Source organism: Camarhynchus parvulus, chromosome 4 (genome assembly GCF_901933205.1).
Source record: "Camarhynchus parvulus chromosome 4, STF_HiC, whole genome shotgun sequence".
In the NCBI taxonomy this organism is placed as follows: Eukaryota; Metazoa; Chordata; class Aves; order Passeriformes; family Thraupidae; genus Camarhynchus; species Camarhynchus parvulus.
The window spans coordinates 57866458-57883736 of NC_044574.1; the positions used below are offsets into that span (position 1 = coordinate 57866458).

At 41.5% G+C, this 17279-nt stretch overlaps 1 protein-coding gene across 1 annotated transcript in view; it reads left to right on the top strand.

The window, feature by feature from the left end:
* Positions 1-421: 421 nt before the first annotated feature.
* The window catches only part of EDNRA (endothelin receptor type A), a 33305-nt gene continuing 16447 nt past the window's right edge, over positions 422-17279 (top strand). Inside the window, exons 1-2 of the mRNA XM_030947063.1 lie at positions 422-609; positions 3525-4026. Coding sequence (XP_030802923.1) covers positions 3625-4026 — 402 coding nt within the window. The 5' untranslated portion in view covers positions 422-609; positions 3525-3624. The remainder of the gene's footprint in view (positions 610-3524; positions 4027-17279) is intronic.

The window sequence follows — 17279 nt, forward strand, 5'->3', positions numbered from 1 at the left end:
ACTCAGGAGCAGTTTCTGTTTACGGATCTAACATTTTTGAAACTCTCACACACACAATTTTACCGATTGTTTCAGAGACTGATCCCCGCCAGCCCCGGGGCAAATGCAAAGCAAAAGAGGTTTATTTAACCAGATTTCCCACGGAAATCTGATTTTGCTCATGGATCAGTTTTTGCTCATGGATTTTCTGCCGTCTGGTGGGATCAGGTAGAGACCCTTGCTGAGAATCCTGCGTGCCATTAGTAGGCATCTACAGCAGTGGGTTCCCGGTGTGGTTTAGATGAGTCCAGCGAAGCAGCTGTGCTCAGTTTCAGCGAGGAAAGAGTTAAGGAGCTCCGTGCTCCCCTGTGCCCGGGAGGCAGCCTTTGTGTTTAACATTGGCAGGGGCTCAGTTCGGGCTGGAGGTTTGTTTTAATTGGGGGAGGGGGCAGCGAGGAGGGGACGCTCCGACTTCTTCTGTCTGTCTCTTTCGTTCACTGATTTAGCGGAGGTGGAGATTCTCAATTCCACCCAGTCAGACGCAGGCAGGAGGATCTAGTAAGACTATCCCAGGAAAAGCCACTCCGAAGAAATTCTCCGAGGCGGCGCGGCGGCAGCGGCAGCATGAGGGTGAGCCAGGCGGGAGGCGGGCGCGGCGGGGGAAGGAAGTGCGCGGGATGCTGCGGGAGCCCCGTCCCCATCCCGGGACGGGAACAGCCGGGAACAGCCCGGCCCGAGCCGCGGGGAAGTGCGCGGGATGCTGCAGGAGCCCCGAACCCATCCCGCGCCGGGAACAGCCGGGAACAGCCCGGCCCGAGCCGCGGGCACCTCCCGCACCGCTGGAAACGCTCCGGACGGGGATTCGGGGCCGGCGGTGCACCTCTGTGTGCGGGTGTGAGCGTGTGCGAGACAGGAAGGGAGAGAGAACAAGAGACGGCACAAGGCGGCTTGGGGGAACTGTTATTCCATAAAGTTTAACAATGAATGGATCTGGCCAGAGGCTCTCCATATAGGCTGCGGGGCAGGCAGCACTGGTTTGCCAGTGCATGCTGGAATCGATCCTTCGCTGGTGGAGCAAGGAGCGTGTTTCCTCTCGCCTTGGAAAGGAGCAGCGGGCGGCTTCCCCGGCAGCGCTCGCTGGGAACAGCCCAGAGAATCCCCCTTGCCGGCGTTGTTCCCTTCAGTGCCTCTCTGCCCTGCTCCGCTTCATTTGCTCCTGTTCACATCTCAGCTGCCTTACACTCATTAAGCACTGTTCACGTTCTAGTCGGTCTTTGGAACAATTTCATTTCCATTAGTACGGTCTCTTCTTGCGAACCTCGGCATGGGAATTTTTGTGGCTTGATACTCCAGGCAAGTCAGGAATTCAGTTCCCCGCATCCGCGGCTGCAGTACTGCAGGAGCACAGGCACAACACAGGCGGGAGGCTCCCACATTAACAGAGCACCCTCACACCCTCCAGGTACCCACGCTGCGTGTGTGAAGGATAATCCTAGATTATTTTATCACAGAAATTATCAGGGATGCCAGTGTGTTACTCATACCAGGCAGGCTGTATGTTATATTCTGCAACAAGATAAATACTTTAAAAATATGCACAGAGGAATGAAGGGCTGTCAGGAATCTATAAAAAAGTACCCTTAGTAGTTAGCCTATTAAAAACTTTCTCGCTTTGCTTCTTAGGGAAAAGTTTCTTCCGGGAGAGGGAAGAGATGGTAATTGGCAATTTTGTTCCCAGCTTTGCAGGCTGGCGGCATGACTGCCATGCTGCCACCATGTTTATATGATACATACATCAGATTTTCACAAAAATGGTCACAAAGTAAACAGGAAATTAATGTAACTACTAAAACATAGGGCTGGGGGTTCTGTTATAGCTTTATCTCATTTACTTGGGAAAGCCATTAATAGTGATACATGTTTCCCATCTGTAAATTGAGGAACCGTAATCATAGAAAACAATACAAGTATTAATCCTTGCCTGAAAAGGGTTACAGTCAAACATCTCTGTTTTTTCTGGTAAGATTTAGAAACCTAAAGTGGAAACACTTGCGCCATGTTGCTGCTAAGTGCCCTGAGATACCGTCATAACCAGCATTTAATGTAATTAAATAAAGAAGGATTTACTATTTAGTATGTTAAACTTTTAAATTAAGTCCGTGGGAACTCCAGTTGGCTAGTTGCTGATCTCAAATACAGCAGTGCAAGGATGGAAAGGTGGATGCCTGGTCTGAGGGACAGCACTCTGCATGCCAGACAGGAATATTCGGGTTAGCATCGCATCTGCTGCTCCACAGAGGTACACACACACTTCCACAGACCACATACAACAGGAGCCTGCAATACTAGTAAATATTTACACTCTGCCTCCTCCAGAAGTACTATCAGTAAATGTTCTCCCTCCTTCTCTGGTAAATGTCTTGCTATAAACTCTGACTTAACAGCCCCACAGGGAATGAAATTAGGACTCATTTATTTAAAAGGATCCTCCCAAATATTTCAGGCGAGTCCCTGGAAATCAGAAAGTTATAAATACTTTATTTGCTACTCTTCTTTTGTCAACACTGAAGCACTTTGTCTTGTTTTGCAGATATAAACCATGTAAAAAAAAATCTTAAATTAAACCAGGGCTTCAGGAAAATGGACTTAAATGGCATCCCTGGTTTCACTGGAGGTTTGGTATCTACAAACCTTGTGGCCGTGTTTGCACACAGGCAGTCACACTTAGTAGGGCAGGATTCTATGATGCTTTCTTCCCTACCTGGAAATTACATGAGTTGTTGCTTAGAATACTAAACCAAGTATTTTTTTATCCTTAAAGAGCTTAATTTTTTATTATTAACTTCCCTGTGGTTAAGTACTGAGCATGAGTTGCACGGCAATTACATTCAGAACCAGATGACATAGTTTGAAGGTATTTTTCTGGCCAGAGGCCTATCCTAGGACTATAAAATCTTCCTCCTAATATTTAGAGATTTTGGATCTGGTGCAGATTTTGATTTGAAATAGATGTCTTATCAGTTTTCATTTGAAATCCAGGTAATAAATCAGACAAAAGTAATGTAAAGTCTAATTGTTGCAGTACCTGAAAAATACTCAGAAAATTGATGAATTTACTACCTTTAATTTTTAATGTAGTGCTTTTACCTCTTGTTTTCAAAGAAAAAATAATAAATTCTTCTTTTAGCTAAAATACCATTCAGCAGTCTCCATGACAGGTCAACTGCAAGACTATATTTTAAAACAGAATTTCATCCCCCTTATTTTCTCCATCCCTATACAAATTCTGTCTCAGCAGGGTTTTGTGGGATCTTATTTGCATAAGCTATCACTTACTTAAGGAATTTTTTGTGTTTGCCTCTTGTCAGACAGGTAATGGGGCTAATCTAGATTTCAGAGCAGCACAGTGAGTTCAAACAGGTGTTTATACATGTGTGCTGCAGAGGCTGAACACTCAGATACCTTCCCTAAGTGAGACACAGGATGTGTTAGACTACCTGTTGTACTGATTATGTGTGTTTTTCCTTTTCTTTTCTTGCTTACAGATTCTCTCTGCTGGTGAAAAAATGAGAAATATCTCACTGAAATACTGAAGAAAAAACCAAAGGTCTTGTCTCACTGAATTTGCTCACTGGGGACTTCAGGATGGAAGCCTTGTGTTTAAGAGTTTCCTTGCTGCTGCTGGTCCCGGGATTTGTCCTCAGTGACAGCTCTGACAGAGACGTTTCCAACCGGAGCGACTTGGGAAACCCCCTTTCCACCTACTCAGGGATGGAATCCAGCATTCTCCTCACCACCATGCAGCCCCCGGTGTCCAACCAGACTGTCAAATGTTCCCAGCAGACTAAGATTGCTGAAACTTTCAAATACATTAACACCGTGGTATCCTGTGCTATTTTCATCATTGGGATGGTTGGGAATGCGACTCTGCTGAGGATCATTTACCAGAACAAGTGCATGAGGAACGGCCCGAATGCGCTGATAGCCAGCCTGGCCCTGGGAGACCTTATCTACATCGTCATTGACATCCCCATCATCGTGTACAAGGTAGGACACCACCACACATTCCAGCTGCAGTTCCTTACCAATTCCCTGGCTGCTCTCTGGGCTTCCTCCTCTATTTAGTGCTCTTTTGTCAGTGAATAGTGCAATTAAGGAAACAATACAACTCCTTTTTGTTCTGCAACAAACCCCTTGCTCTCAGGTCTCACCTCCATCAAGAAAAAGTGTATCTCCAATCAAAGATGATGTATCTCCTAGCTCCTAACCAAAGTGTGGCCTTGGGCATTTCACAGGAGCTCTTCATTTCTCATAGCTGCTACAGCCAGCAAAAGAATTTATGAGGGAAGACTTTTTATAAACTGTTCTCCTCCTTGATGAACTAGCTGCTATTTTTATATTATCCAGTCCTTACTTTATATTTTTACAGAAAATACTCCCTGTGATACGCAGGCTTCATATTATGACTTTGAAGGGAGATATTATGTCAGTTAAGTTGAGCCTTAAGGTTTTCATTTAATATTCATTAATAGCAGAGTCTCCAAATTATTCCAATTATATCACAGACCATTTCTGAAATATTAAATTTCATCTGGATTTGTCAAAGTGTAAAAAGGCTCCTCAGCAATTCTTTTATCCAGTGTAAAGTTATCTTGTCCCAGTGTTTTGATTTTCCAATTTAATTAAACAAAGCCATAAAGCAGAACTTTTTCAGATGCAATTTATGTTTACTAATATAACTCAAGCCAGAACAAGCTTGAATGAACAGAACTGAACCTTTTTAAATATATTTCACTGATATTAACTTAGAATCATCTTAGAAAATCATCAAAGAATTTTGTAAGCTTGTACCTCTTTATGGACCGTACACAGGTGTATAGCTGATAGGATATCTGACTTTTTCTTTCTTTTTTCAGTAGAAACATTGTGTTTCTGTTTGTAAATAAAACACTAAGTCATATAATATATATGTCATATAATTAAGAAAAAATGTTGTTCACAATTTCAGCCCTAAGGATTCTAATACCTTTTATTTACATGTGTTTTAAATGAAACATTTTAATGCATGGTTTTATAATAACTGGTGCCCTGTGGTTTCAGACTGGATTTTAAAATTAAGGAAACAATGATATTAAAACATGCATTCTGCATCTTTATAACACTGACATCATAACTGCATTATAACACAGGTATTCATAGGACAAGATTATAAAGTTTGAACTAATTAATGGAAAAAATTCTCTCTATGTGCATATATTACATTTGTACAGAGGCGCTGGTCTGTTATTGTCCACCCAACAGGGAGGAAGAGGTGGACAACCTATTCTGTAAGCAGCCAGAGAATGTTTCAGGATCACCATCCCTTGTTCTTGTAGGTGACTTTAAACTACCAGACATCTGCTGGGAACTTAACACAGCAGAAAAGAGGCAGTCCAGGAAGTTCTTAGGGTGTGTGGAGGACAAGTTTTGTCACAGCTGGTGGGTGAGCCCACCAGGGGAGGGACTGTGTTGCAGCTGCTGTTTGCAAATAGAGATGGGCTGGTGGGAGATGAGGTGGCTGGAGGCCACTTGGGGCAGAGTGATCATGAAATTACAGAGTTCTCGATATTTGGTGAAATCAGGAGGAACATCAATAAGACTTTTACATGGGGCTTCCGGAGGGCAGATTTTGGCCTGTTTAGGAGACTTAATCAGAGAGTTCCATGGGAAGCAGCCCTTAAAAACAAAGGAGTCCAGAAAAGGTGGGCATGCCTCAAAAGAGAGATCTTGAGGGCACAGGAACAGACTGTTCCTGTGTGCTGAAAGATGAGTCGACAAGGCAAACATCCAGGCTCGATGGGCAATGAGGTTTTGAAGGAACATAGAAATAAAAAGAGGATGCATCATCTTTGGAAGGAGGGTCAGATTTCTCAGGAAATATTAAAGGGGTTTGCTAGGGCATGTAGGAAAAAAATTAAGGGAGGTTAAAGGGCAGTTCAAACTTAATTTGGCAACTTTTGTAAAGGATAATAAAAAATGTCTTTACAAATACATTAACAGCAAAAGGAAGGGTAAGACCAACCTTTGTTCTCTACTGGATATGGGAGGGAACTCACTAACTGCAGATGAAGAGAAGGTGAAAGAGCTTAACTCTTTCTTTGCCTCGGTCTTTAGTGGGAAGATGTCTTGTCCTCAGGACAACTGTCCTTCTGGGTTGGTAGATGGTGTCAGGGAACAGAATGGTCCCCTTGTTATCCAAGAGGAGGCAGTCAGAAAACTGCTGAGCAGCTTGGATGGTCATAAATGTATGGCACCAGATGGGATCCATCCCAGGGTGATGAGGGGACTGGCAGATGAGCTTGTGTAGCCACTCTCCATCATTTACCAGCAGTCCTGGCTCACTGGTGAGGCTCCAGATGACTGAAAGCTGGCCAGTGTGATGCCCATTCACAAAAAGGGTGAGAAGGAGGATCGTGGTAATTACAGGTCAGTTGGCCTGACCTCAGTACCTGGTAAGTTAATGGAACAGTTTATACTGAGTGTCATCCCACAGCACTTACAGGATGGCCTGGGTATCAGACCCAGCCAGCACAGGTATAGGAGGGGTAGGTTGTGTTGGACCAACCTGGTCGCTTTTTGTGACCAGGTGACCTGCCTGGTGGATGCAGGAAAGGCTGTGGGTGTTGTCTATTTGGACTTCAGCAAGGCCTCTGACACGGTCTCCCACAGCATACTCCTAGACAAGCTGGCAGCCCACGGCTCAGACAGGAGCACTCTGTGCTGGGTTAGGAACTGGCTGCATGGCCGGGCCCAGAGAGTGGTGGTGAATGGTGCTGCATCCAGCTGGTGGCCAGTCACCAGTGGTGTCCCTCAGGGGTCTGTGCTGGGGCCAGTTCAGGTCAATATTTTTATTGATGACATGGATGAGGGGATTGAGTCCTTCATTAGTAAATTTGTAGATGACACTAAGCTGGGAGTGTGTGTTGATCTGTTGGAAGGTAGGAGGGCTCTGCAGACAGACCTGGAATGGTTGGATGGATGGGCAGAGTCCAATAGGGTGAAGTTTAATTAAAGTCCAAGCCCTGAGTCCTGCATTTTGGCCACAATAACCCCCTGCAATGTTATAGGCTGGGGACAGTGTGGCTGGACAGTGCCCAGGCAGAAAGGGACCTGGGGGTACTGACAGCCAGCTGAACATGCGCCAACAGTGTGCCCACATGGCCAAGAAGTCCAATGACATCCTGGCCTGTATCAGGAATGGTGTGGCCAGCAGGAGCAGGGAGGTCATCCTTCCCCTGTACTTGGCACTGGTGAGGGCACACATTGAGTGCTGTGTCCAGTTCTGGCCCCTCAGTTTGGGAAGGACGTTGAGATGCGCGAACGTGTCCAGAGGAGGCAACGAGGCTGGTGAGGGGCTTGGAACACAAGCCCTGTGAGGAATGACTGAGGGAGCTGGGAGTGTTCAGCCTGGAGAAAAGGAGATTCAGAGGTGACCTTATCACTCTCTACAACTTCTGAAAGGTGGCTGTAGTCAGGTGGGGGTTGGTCTCTTTCTCCAGGCAGCAACTGACAGAACCAGAGGACGCAGTCTCATGCTGGGTCAAGGGAGATATAGGTTGGATATCGGGAAAAAGTTTTTTATGGAAAGAGTGATAAAGTATTGGAATGGTCTGCCCGGGGAGTTGGTGGAGTCATCGTCCCTGGATGTGTTTAAGAAAAGACTGGATGTGGCACTCGGTGCCATGGTTTAGTTGAGCTGTTAGGGCCGGTTGGACTTGATGATCTTGAAGGTCTCTTCCAGCCCAGTGATTCTGTGATATTATCTATGGTGAAATGCAGCACCTCGTTCTGATCTTCCAGTTGTATACATTACAGATAAGTCTTTTAACTTTAACTGGGTTTAATATAACATGAATTTGAACTAGGGTGACTGTAAATAATTATGGATGTGATTTAATGAAAATTCTAGTTCACACTTTTCAATACTCCACCCGGGAAGATAAAGTGTCAATTTGTTGATAAGCTTTCTGTAGAGTATTTTGGATTAACAAGTTGATGAGAAAGATTAGCTTCTGCCTGATTTAGGATTCTTCTGTCTTCCACAGCTGGGTGAATACCTTATGGGACATCGGACTGGGGTTCTTAGCTGGACTCAGAGCCTACACAAGGCCAGGCTGGATGGGGCTCTGAGCAACCTGGGCTAGTGGGAGGTGTCCCTGTCCATCCCTGTCCCATGGCTGCAGGGTTGGAACTGGATGATCTTTAATGTCCCTTTCAACCCAAACCATTCTGTGTTTCTATGAGTGCACCTCCCATGATGTATTACAGTTTCCTCCTTGGTAAATTACCCTTATGTCTTTATGGATAATTGCTAGGGCAGCACTCTCACTGCTCATGGTATATCTGATAGTACATTTTAAGGAAGAATGGCATGAGTTCTTTTCAGAGCTAAGTTTGAGAAAGAACAAGAATTTTTATTCCACAATTTTTTCTAACCTTTCAAGAGCTCTGCTTCTTTTTTGCAATGAGGAATGGAAATCTGGAAATAATTATGCCTTTCAGAATTGCTTTTTGATGGTTTTCTGAGAACTTCTTTGGAAGTTTAGTTGAAAGTAACAAACAATTATTTTTATATTCTCTTTATTATTTTGCAATATATTTTTTCTATTGTTTTTCTGTCACTTCTCTACGATTCCATAGGTGCATTTGTCTTGGTCTATTTTATATGATGAGCTGAACTATGGTTCTGATTTGATGAATGAAATTTCCTTAGTCTACATGAGAAATTATTTTTATGCTGCAGAGAAGTGTTGTATAAATAAGGGCTATGAACAAAACTGCGACCCCTTGACACCAATGTCAATCAATTTCCACATGTAAGAAGGCAGAATTAAAATAAACTTTAAAGCTTAATTCTAGCTTTTAGCTATTTTTCAGTTATTTAACTTTCAGAATAAATTACTTATAAATTACCACATACAACCACCCTGTTGTCTGAGGTTTGCTGCAAGAATTGTGACACAGGGAAGCATTTATGGCTTTATAAGGAGGCTCTGGTACATCTGATAAGAAATGCTATTATTCTTATTCTTATTCTTCTTATTCTTCTTCTTATTATTATAGTCCATTTTTCATGTGAATCATTCAATAATATGGATGCTTACATTAGGAGTTGGGTTTAAAGTTTGTTAAATGCCATTCCTGTTTGCACCACTAGAGATCCTAAAATCTGTGTCACCTTTCAGCTCCTCTTGTTGAGTGACAGTGTGAAAGGTGGCCCCTGGAAATATCATTATTGGATAATTGAAGTGACAGGCTTTTAAGGAAAAAAAAAATTCAAGTGTTCTTAATTTTGTTAGAAAGTAATTCATATCCTTCTGAACTTCATTTTAAAAGATTCTTTTTGTTTCAGAGTCAGCCTCCTGTTGAACCATATATTTGTATCCTACATATAAGTGCTTTTAAACACTTCATATCTTTCAGGTCAGATCTTTATTTTTAGGACAAAACAGGTCTGAAATCAGAGTAAACAAGCATTCAACTGCATATTAAAATAACAATTAGTAGAGTGTTAAGATGGCCAGCTGGTATAGAAAAAATGTATAATACCTGTAATTATAATTGAATATCAGAAATAGTTATAATCACTTTCCTGAAACATAATGTAGCCTTAACTATTTTGATACTACTTTCAAAAGAGAAGTAGGTAATGCTAGTGGTACTCAAATCCATTTTTCAAACCCTTAGAAAGAAGCAGCTATAAAATTCTAATAATTGGCAATGTAAGATCCCAGGAGAACTGTCCTTTATTCTGTTATGTGTTTACACAATTAACAAAGATATGATGCTGGGAAAAAAGTAATTATGTAATTTATGCCAACTAAAGATGTGGTCACAGGTGTTTGATGTTTTTAACCTTTCTTTGTGGCGCAGTAGGCTCAAAAACTCACTCCTTACTTTCTCCAATTACTGTAATTATATAGTGGATTCCCCTTATTGTTAAGTGGATTGCAATGTGAGTAATATTTACTGTCCTTTGAAGATATTCTGGATGTATTAAAATGCCATTACACTTAATTACCACAACATATCCACTTGAAGTATCAAATCAGTAGTAGAAATCTTAATAAATTGAGTTTTACAGGAATGGTAACTGTTATAAATCCAACCTTAATAGACCAAACTAAGACAGTTTAATTTTCAATCACATTTTTATACCACCAGGAGCCAAATAGTCTCCTCTTTGCCCAAAACATACCTTCTCAGACATTCAGGATGTCAAAGCCTAAAGCCCCGTATCAGTAAGAATTATTTCTCTGCAGGGAAAAGATGAGCAGGAAATAAAAGTTTCATATTTTACATAGCTGTAGAGGTAAGGTTTAGGCATTGTAGAAGAGATGGGTTCCTTTTCTTGTATCAGGTGGCATTTCAGCACATAACTGAAAACTGCTGATCGCCTCATTACCCATCACTGCCATGTGCATTTTTTAGCAAATAAATTCAGATGCAATGCAAAAAAAACTTCTTTAGCAGGGCTGTTTTCCATAAAGGCTTTACATTGGCAGTACAAAGGCAGCAGCAGAATAGGCACGGCACCACTGTTGCCTTGGCTGCTCTGAGCTCTGGCAAGCCCTATGGCTGTTCCTGCTGCTGCTCCCATGGCTGAAGTACAGCACAGCAACAGGAACAACAGCAGGTACTCACCACAGACACTGCTGTCCACTGTTCTTGCCTGAGCTCATGGAGCTTGAAACACTCTGCACCAAGGCTCTCACCTTTAGAATGGCAAAATTTTAACTGTTATTGAGAAGTCCTGAGCTGTCTCTGCTTCCAGTTTTATGCACTTTAGAGAAAAACATGAGTTCTATTTATCGGAAACTGGCCTACATAGGGCTGACATAAACTGCATTGCCTTAGATCAGAATATGCTTAACTCTTTAAACCATTAGTTTACAAAGTAGATGAAGCAAATTAGGCAGCTTTTTACCTGTTTCTTTAATAACATTTTCTTAACCATTTTACTCTTATAAAGTGGAAGACATCTACCCAGGAAAAGATCAAGCGTTCACTGCTCAGACAGCTCAAGGAGATGTTTTCTTGAAAAAAACAGGGGAATTTTTGGTTTGTCAATTGGTATTCATGCTTACTTTAGTTGCAATATTATCTAAATCTGAGTAGTCCACCCAGAACATTAAAAACATAAATATAGAAGGTACCTGACAGCAAGCAAACCTGTTCATCCATTTTGTCTTCAGTAAAGGAAGACTCAGCTAAAGCATTTCTAGTCATGGACATTTTTTAGCATCAGAGCACGTGTGTAAGCGTCAGAGCAATCCCTTCTGAATCAAAAATTATTTGGCATATTTGAATACCTTCACCAACATTGATAATAATACCTACATGGGGATGCTAATTAACCACATTGGCACTGATCTTGTAGCTGATAGAACAAGCAGCATCTTTTCTGCCAAAGGAGTATAAAGCCAAGCCAACAGCACACAAAAAGGTAAGGGCGCTTAGGAAAGATATCCTTCTTTAAAGGCAGAATTTTTCATATGTATAGTGTGTGTTTCTCAATGAAGCATCAACACAAGTAGGAAATTCTGAGGCCTCAGAACAACTACATTCTGGTTTTCAATAAATTCTTACCAGGGATTCCAAGAAGCAATGAATGGATAGCCTAGTGTGATGCAGAAATCCATAGAACCTGCTCCACAGAGGACCTATTATTCAGGTGTACGTCTCCATGTGGTGACCAAACACAGCAGAAACCCAGAGGTAGCACAAGAATTGATCACTGAGTCCTGAAGGCAGAAATTTCCCAAAATGGAGTAGGGAACAGAAATCCATCAGGGATCTATTTACAAACTGCAGCTTCCCAGCAGAGTGTGTTTAATGCACATACCAAGGTAGCAGTCAAGGAAGATATTTTATATTCTAGGTCTCAGCTCAAGATCCACTCCGCCTTTAGCTCATGGCTGTTCTTTGGGGAGTGGGACATATGTTCCCATCAATGCACAGCTCCTCCCTCATCTTCAACTCCTCATCTCATGCCTGCCTTGCTGGTCTGTGGATTTGAAATAGTGTACAGTACTTAGAGACTTTAGGTTTAAGAGAATATTTTAGTGTGGTTTCTGTCTTTTTTTCTCAACCAGCTGAACTCTACAGATAACAAGGAATTGTTTTGATTGTGCATATTCAGGGCTTATGGGTTCTGCAGTAACTTCTTAGAAATCCTGTCACTCTTTTTAGCAACACACAAAAGAAAACACAGCTTGAAGAATAACAAAAGAAATATTATGCCCGGGGATTGAAAAAATTCCTTTCAACAAATCACCATGCACATAAGCACACCTTGCAGCTCATTTCCCTGAAGAAGAGCAGCTCAGCTTGAGAAACAGTTTACCTAACAGGATGGGGAGATAGACAACACCATGGAAAGTAATCCTGCTTTGTAAACAGCAAAAATACCACAGGGGAGATGCCTAGGGTTGTTAGGAATGCTTTACTGCTAAGTAGATTTTTGTAATAAATACAACCATTTTAACAAGAACCTAAAACTTAGGATTTTTTTTCCAGTTAGTTGAGAAAGAATGTTCAGCTGCAAAACCAGGGCTTTTGTTTCCTTACTTTTCAGGATCTCTTGAAGTATAATCTATTTTCCCTTGTTTCAAAACTATACATTCCCTTCCATAGCTGTCTAAGCAGGAGAAAAGCATTGTAGGCATTCAGTGAATGGCGTGAGACCATTTGCTACCTTCACCTTTACTCAGCCAGGCTAAGATAAGCAAAATAGCAGAAAAAGCTCTGGCAGGGCAATTCACAGTAAAAATGTCTTTGATGGTTCTCATGCATCCCCACATAACCTTTCTTCCTTCCAGGAAGAAAACCAGTCAGTCTTTTATCCACCCAAAGTGGAAAGAAGAGTTCTTGGGAGTAGCAAAATCAGGAATCTATTTCCTGCAAAGAAGAGTTGAAGAGATAGAGTGTGTTTTCTCTACCATGCCAGGGCTGTGAATCTGAGTATAAGGAAATAAACAAATTATCCGAAAGCTGGTAGAAGAGAAGCTTGAACAATCACCTCACCATATACTCAGTACTGATCTTATGCCCTGCATTATAAAGGCTACCCTCGTTCTTTGTTTTCCTCTACTCTTTGTTTTCCTCTAGTCACTGTCCTTTCAAAATCTGAGGTTTTTCACTTCAGCAGTGGGAAGGAATACTTAAGAGACAGACTGTGTTCCTCTCCCCCCTGACAGCTCTCCCTCTTTCCTGCAAAGTGGTGCTTCACAGGTGACTTGTGAGGCAAGAAATGGAAGAGCTTTGTCCAGCAATGCAATTCTCTCCTGTATATATGAGTTTTAGGAAGAAGGGAAATGCTTGAAAACATGCAATGAATTCTTACCCTATGACCTTTTATGAGGACAGAAGGGTCCTCTTCAGTCACCACAACCAAAATACCACTGCTGAGGACTCAATACATCCTTATTCCTAACTAAGCAGTCTTACAGATCAGAGATAGGTGAGACACTTCAGTCAGAACCATCATCTTTTGTCATTTAACGCAGTCAAGTCAGTGGTACAGAACTTAGACACTTCTGTGCTGAGCCAGATATCACCTGGATTCCACCCAAAACACCAGATACCTCATCTGGCCCATGCCTTGAATCAGACAAGGGTATATATAATTGTAGAACACAATTTAAGCTTTATCCAGAGAGCTCATTATTGCCTAGAGGAAACTAGCCTTAAAAAAAAAAATTAAATGGAAAAAAAAGCCAGCAACACCAAATGCGCTGATGTAACAAAACCAAAAGAATTTCCCTTATCTTTCATTCTGGGCTATGTGGCAAGGAAAGAAAATCACCACAGACTATTCTGCTTTTGTAACTGCTGCTCCCCAGTTAGGAGATGTTGGTCACTTACACAACTGGATTGTATCTATAAAGATGAAATCTGCTGCCTTGGTTCCTTTCTCCATTACTGCCCAAGTGTAACTTCAGCTGTGGAATAAAGAAGATATTTCTATTTTTCCTGAAGACAGAATAGAAGATGACTTCCATGGTTGGGCCAGAGTTGTTCCAGCAGTATCATGGAACATTTTAATGCCATGAAACTCAGGAGAGTGTCCTAGATGGCAGCAGCATGAGGGCAAGCACTGTAAGGAACACAGTTCAGTTTCTGGGAAGAACATCTTGTATGTCAGCACAACAATGGTCCCACATGGATATAGGAAGAGGCAGTCTCTAGGGCACTAGCATGAAAGCAGAGCAGGAAAGGGCAGGTAGGAAGCCTTTGCTGCCATCCTCAATGCCACATGGCAGAGAGAGGGGACCTCCTGACATGCACTTTTTGAGCTGAAGGAGTTTTAATAGAGCAGCTCAGAGCCGGTTGTGATCCAGCACCCAACCAAGCCCATCTATTTTGGGCTGAGCTCCAGGGCCATTATCTGCCTGCAAACACACAGTACCAGCCTGGCATGGCATAAACACTGTGGCTGCACATGAGCATGCTCTGGGCAGCACTCATGTGCTGGGGTTACAACATTCTCTCTTCCAGACTATATATAAATTGCTTGGGATGCACAGTGGGACTTGATGTTTTGTACATCAGCTACCATACTGAGGGGGGTTGGAAAATAGTAGCAGCAGCAGAATAAAATCAACGGAGTGACATTTAAAAATCACTGCAAAGGAATGTTCTCAGTGCTGATGTCTTGTTTGTCTTCAGCTGCAGCTCAGGGCAGAGAGGCCATATAAAGCAGCAGAGAAGGGAGGATGCTCAAGGAAGCTGTGGCTGTCTGGTCACTTTGTGAGTTTTTAAAGAGCAGTCTTGATTTCTGATTTCAGTGCAAAAATACATGTTGCCCACACTGTTTTCTCAGGAATTGCACCACAGTATGAAATACTCTCAAGTTGCAAACTGCACAAGGGAAAAGTGCATTTCCTTTGCCACATGTCTTATTTTGAAACCTCAGATATTTTGTAACTGGGTTTGCAAAAGCACAATCCACTTCCACAACTCATAGAGAACTGGGACACAAGTAGGAGCAATCAGTCTGATTTCTTCTATTCTAGAGCCTTGAGAGAAAATGTAATTTTTCTAGAATTTTATAATCATTTTGTTTTAATATTAAAATATGCAAAAGCACTCAAGGAGCAAAGTCAGTAGTTCCAGTTCTTGTATTGCACCTAAGTAAATCAGGATTAATTAAATTAAATTCCTGGGTTCATTTTTTAAAATACACAATAAATATATTATTTCCTTCTGAAATTTCCTTACCATGCTAGGGCAGAACAGAGGGAAATGGACTTGTTTTGATGCAAAAATTAGTAAAACTAAAGACAGGATCAGATTTGCTGACTAAAAATATCTACAGAAGAAAAAAATTGGCACCTGGTCCAAGGGGAAGTAATGAATGCATAGCTGATGCAGAGTGATAATGGAGTACACCCCCAGAAATGATTGTAAAGTGAATCTTGAAATCAAAAAAACTTATTTCTAGTCCCAGGGATTTTGATTAAAATCCACTTGAAAAGAATGTCTGATGATTTGGTACTGAGATTACTTCAATTAGTGGAAAGTGTAAGAAACAAAAGGAATAAAATACTTTTAATCTCAGAAAAGGAGAGCTTCCTGGGGTGTGGGGTTGAAGCATACATGCTGGAAGCATGATAAAGCTTTCCCGTGAGGAGTAATGAGTCAGTGAACCTTTTTCAAGTACAACCCTTTTCTTTTTGAAGCTAATATTTGCCTTGTAGTAGCAGAGTTTTGCAGTCACTACAAAGTGCTTGTTCGTTTCTGGTGTAGCTACAGCCACACTCAGGGGCTGAAATGAATAGGTGCCTTTCAGTTGCCTTTTCAAGTGTGATCTGTAATGATAAATGGGTCTTGGGGCTCTGGTTGGCACAGGGGATTGACAGAAGTCTGCTAGAGCTGCTTTTCCATGGCAGTGCCATTTATAATTTAGCCTTCCCAGCCTGAGAACTACTCTGATTTTACCCAAAACCCAGCCAAGGGTTTGAAGGTGCAATGCCATGTGACTACAAGATGGTTGAATTGCTATGGGTCCTGATCATCCCTTCTTTTTTCAACTTTTTTTTTTTTGTGATAAAAACTAAAATCTCATATAAGTGTTCTAGGCAAAATGCAGAATATGCTCTGCAAATATTTGTTACACTGTTGCAAACCTACCTGGAAAACAATTCTGCTGGAACTTTAAATGTATTTAATTCAGTCTATAAATACAGATAGAATCAGAGGAACTAATCAAGAGCTTGCAGATATAAACTTACCACTTTTGCTACTGAAGGTACTGACTGCAGTTAAATCACCAATCCTAGCAACCCAATCCCTAGCCTTTTAAGAAAAGGGGGATTGCCTTTCACCAAATGTGACTATCCTAAACTGGGATACCATACCAAAGGTGCTTCCACACATACGTTTGATCCACAGTTTGCACCCAGCTGGCTGAAAGCTGTGATTTGCTAAAACATGTCCTGAAATACAAGTAATCAAATGACATTAATATAGTCCTAGAGAGACACAGGCAATGTGGAATTCATAGCTGCTTCCAGCATTTTTGAGGTTTGAGGTATCATCTGGGGGACAAAATCACAAGTAACTCAGCATTGTGATGAATGAGTATAAAACAGAGGGGATGCAAAAAATCCACATCAGGATTATAAGGAGAAGATTAATTCCTACTAAGGTAGAATTTTGTGATAAACATCTATACACTACAGCAAAGTTCTCTGAAAAACTCATGCTATGAAAAACCAGAAAGGTAACACCTACCTTAACTGAGATAAAGACAGATGTGAATTTGAACTTCCCACAGTTAACACTTGTATTGCTAAAGGTAGCGATTATTAGCATACTTAAATTTAACACTAATTTAAATAGAAATAAAATGTTTGCTTTGAATACTATAGTCATGAGTTACAATCAGAATTTGTTTTTCTAATTACACAGCTAGAATACACCCACTTTTACCAAATAAGTGTGCTCCAGGATCTAAGCTTCGACTAAAAAATATTTCTAGTCCTTGTGGTTGCAAAGCTAACTCTAAAAACACGAACATCCTACTGCTAAGAAAGTCTCAGCATCACAGACTTAGAGAAGATGAACAAAATGGTAGTGCAAGAGTGAGGAGGTTTAGTGACTTTGTTTTTCCATAGAACTATTCATGAGGGCTGAAATATCCCTTACTTGAGTTAAAATAGCTAAATTAGGGCTTAGTACTTTGTATGGACTCAATAATTTTTCATTTATGACACTTACATTGAATACTGCCAGTTTACTGTCAGCATGTGTAAAGG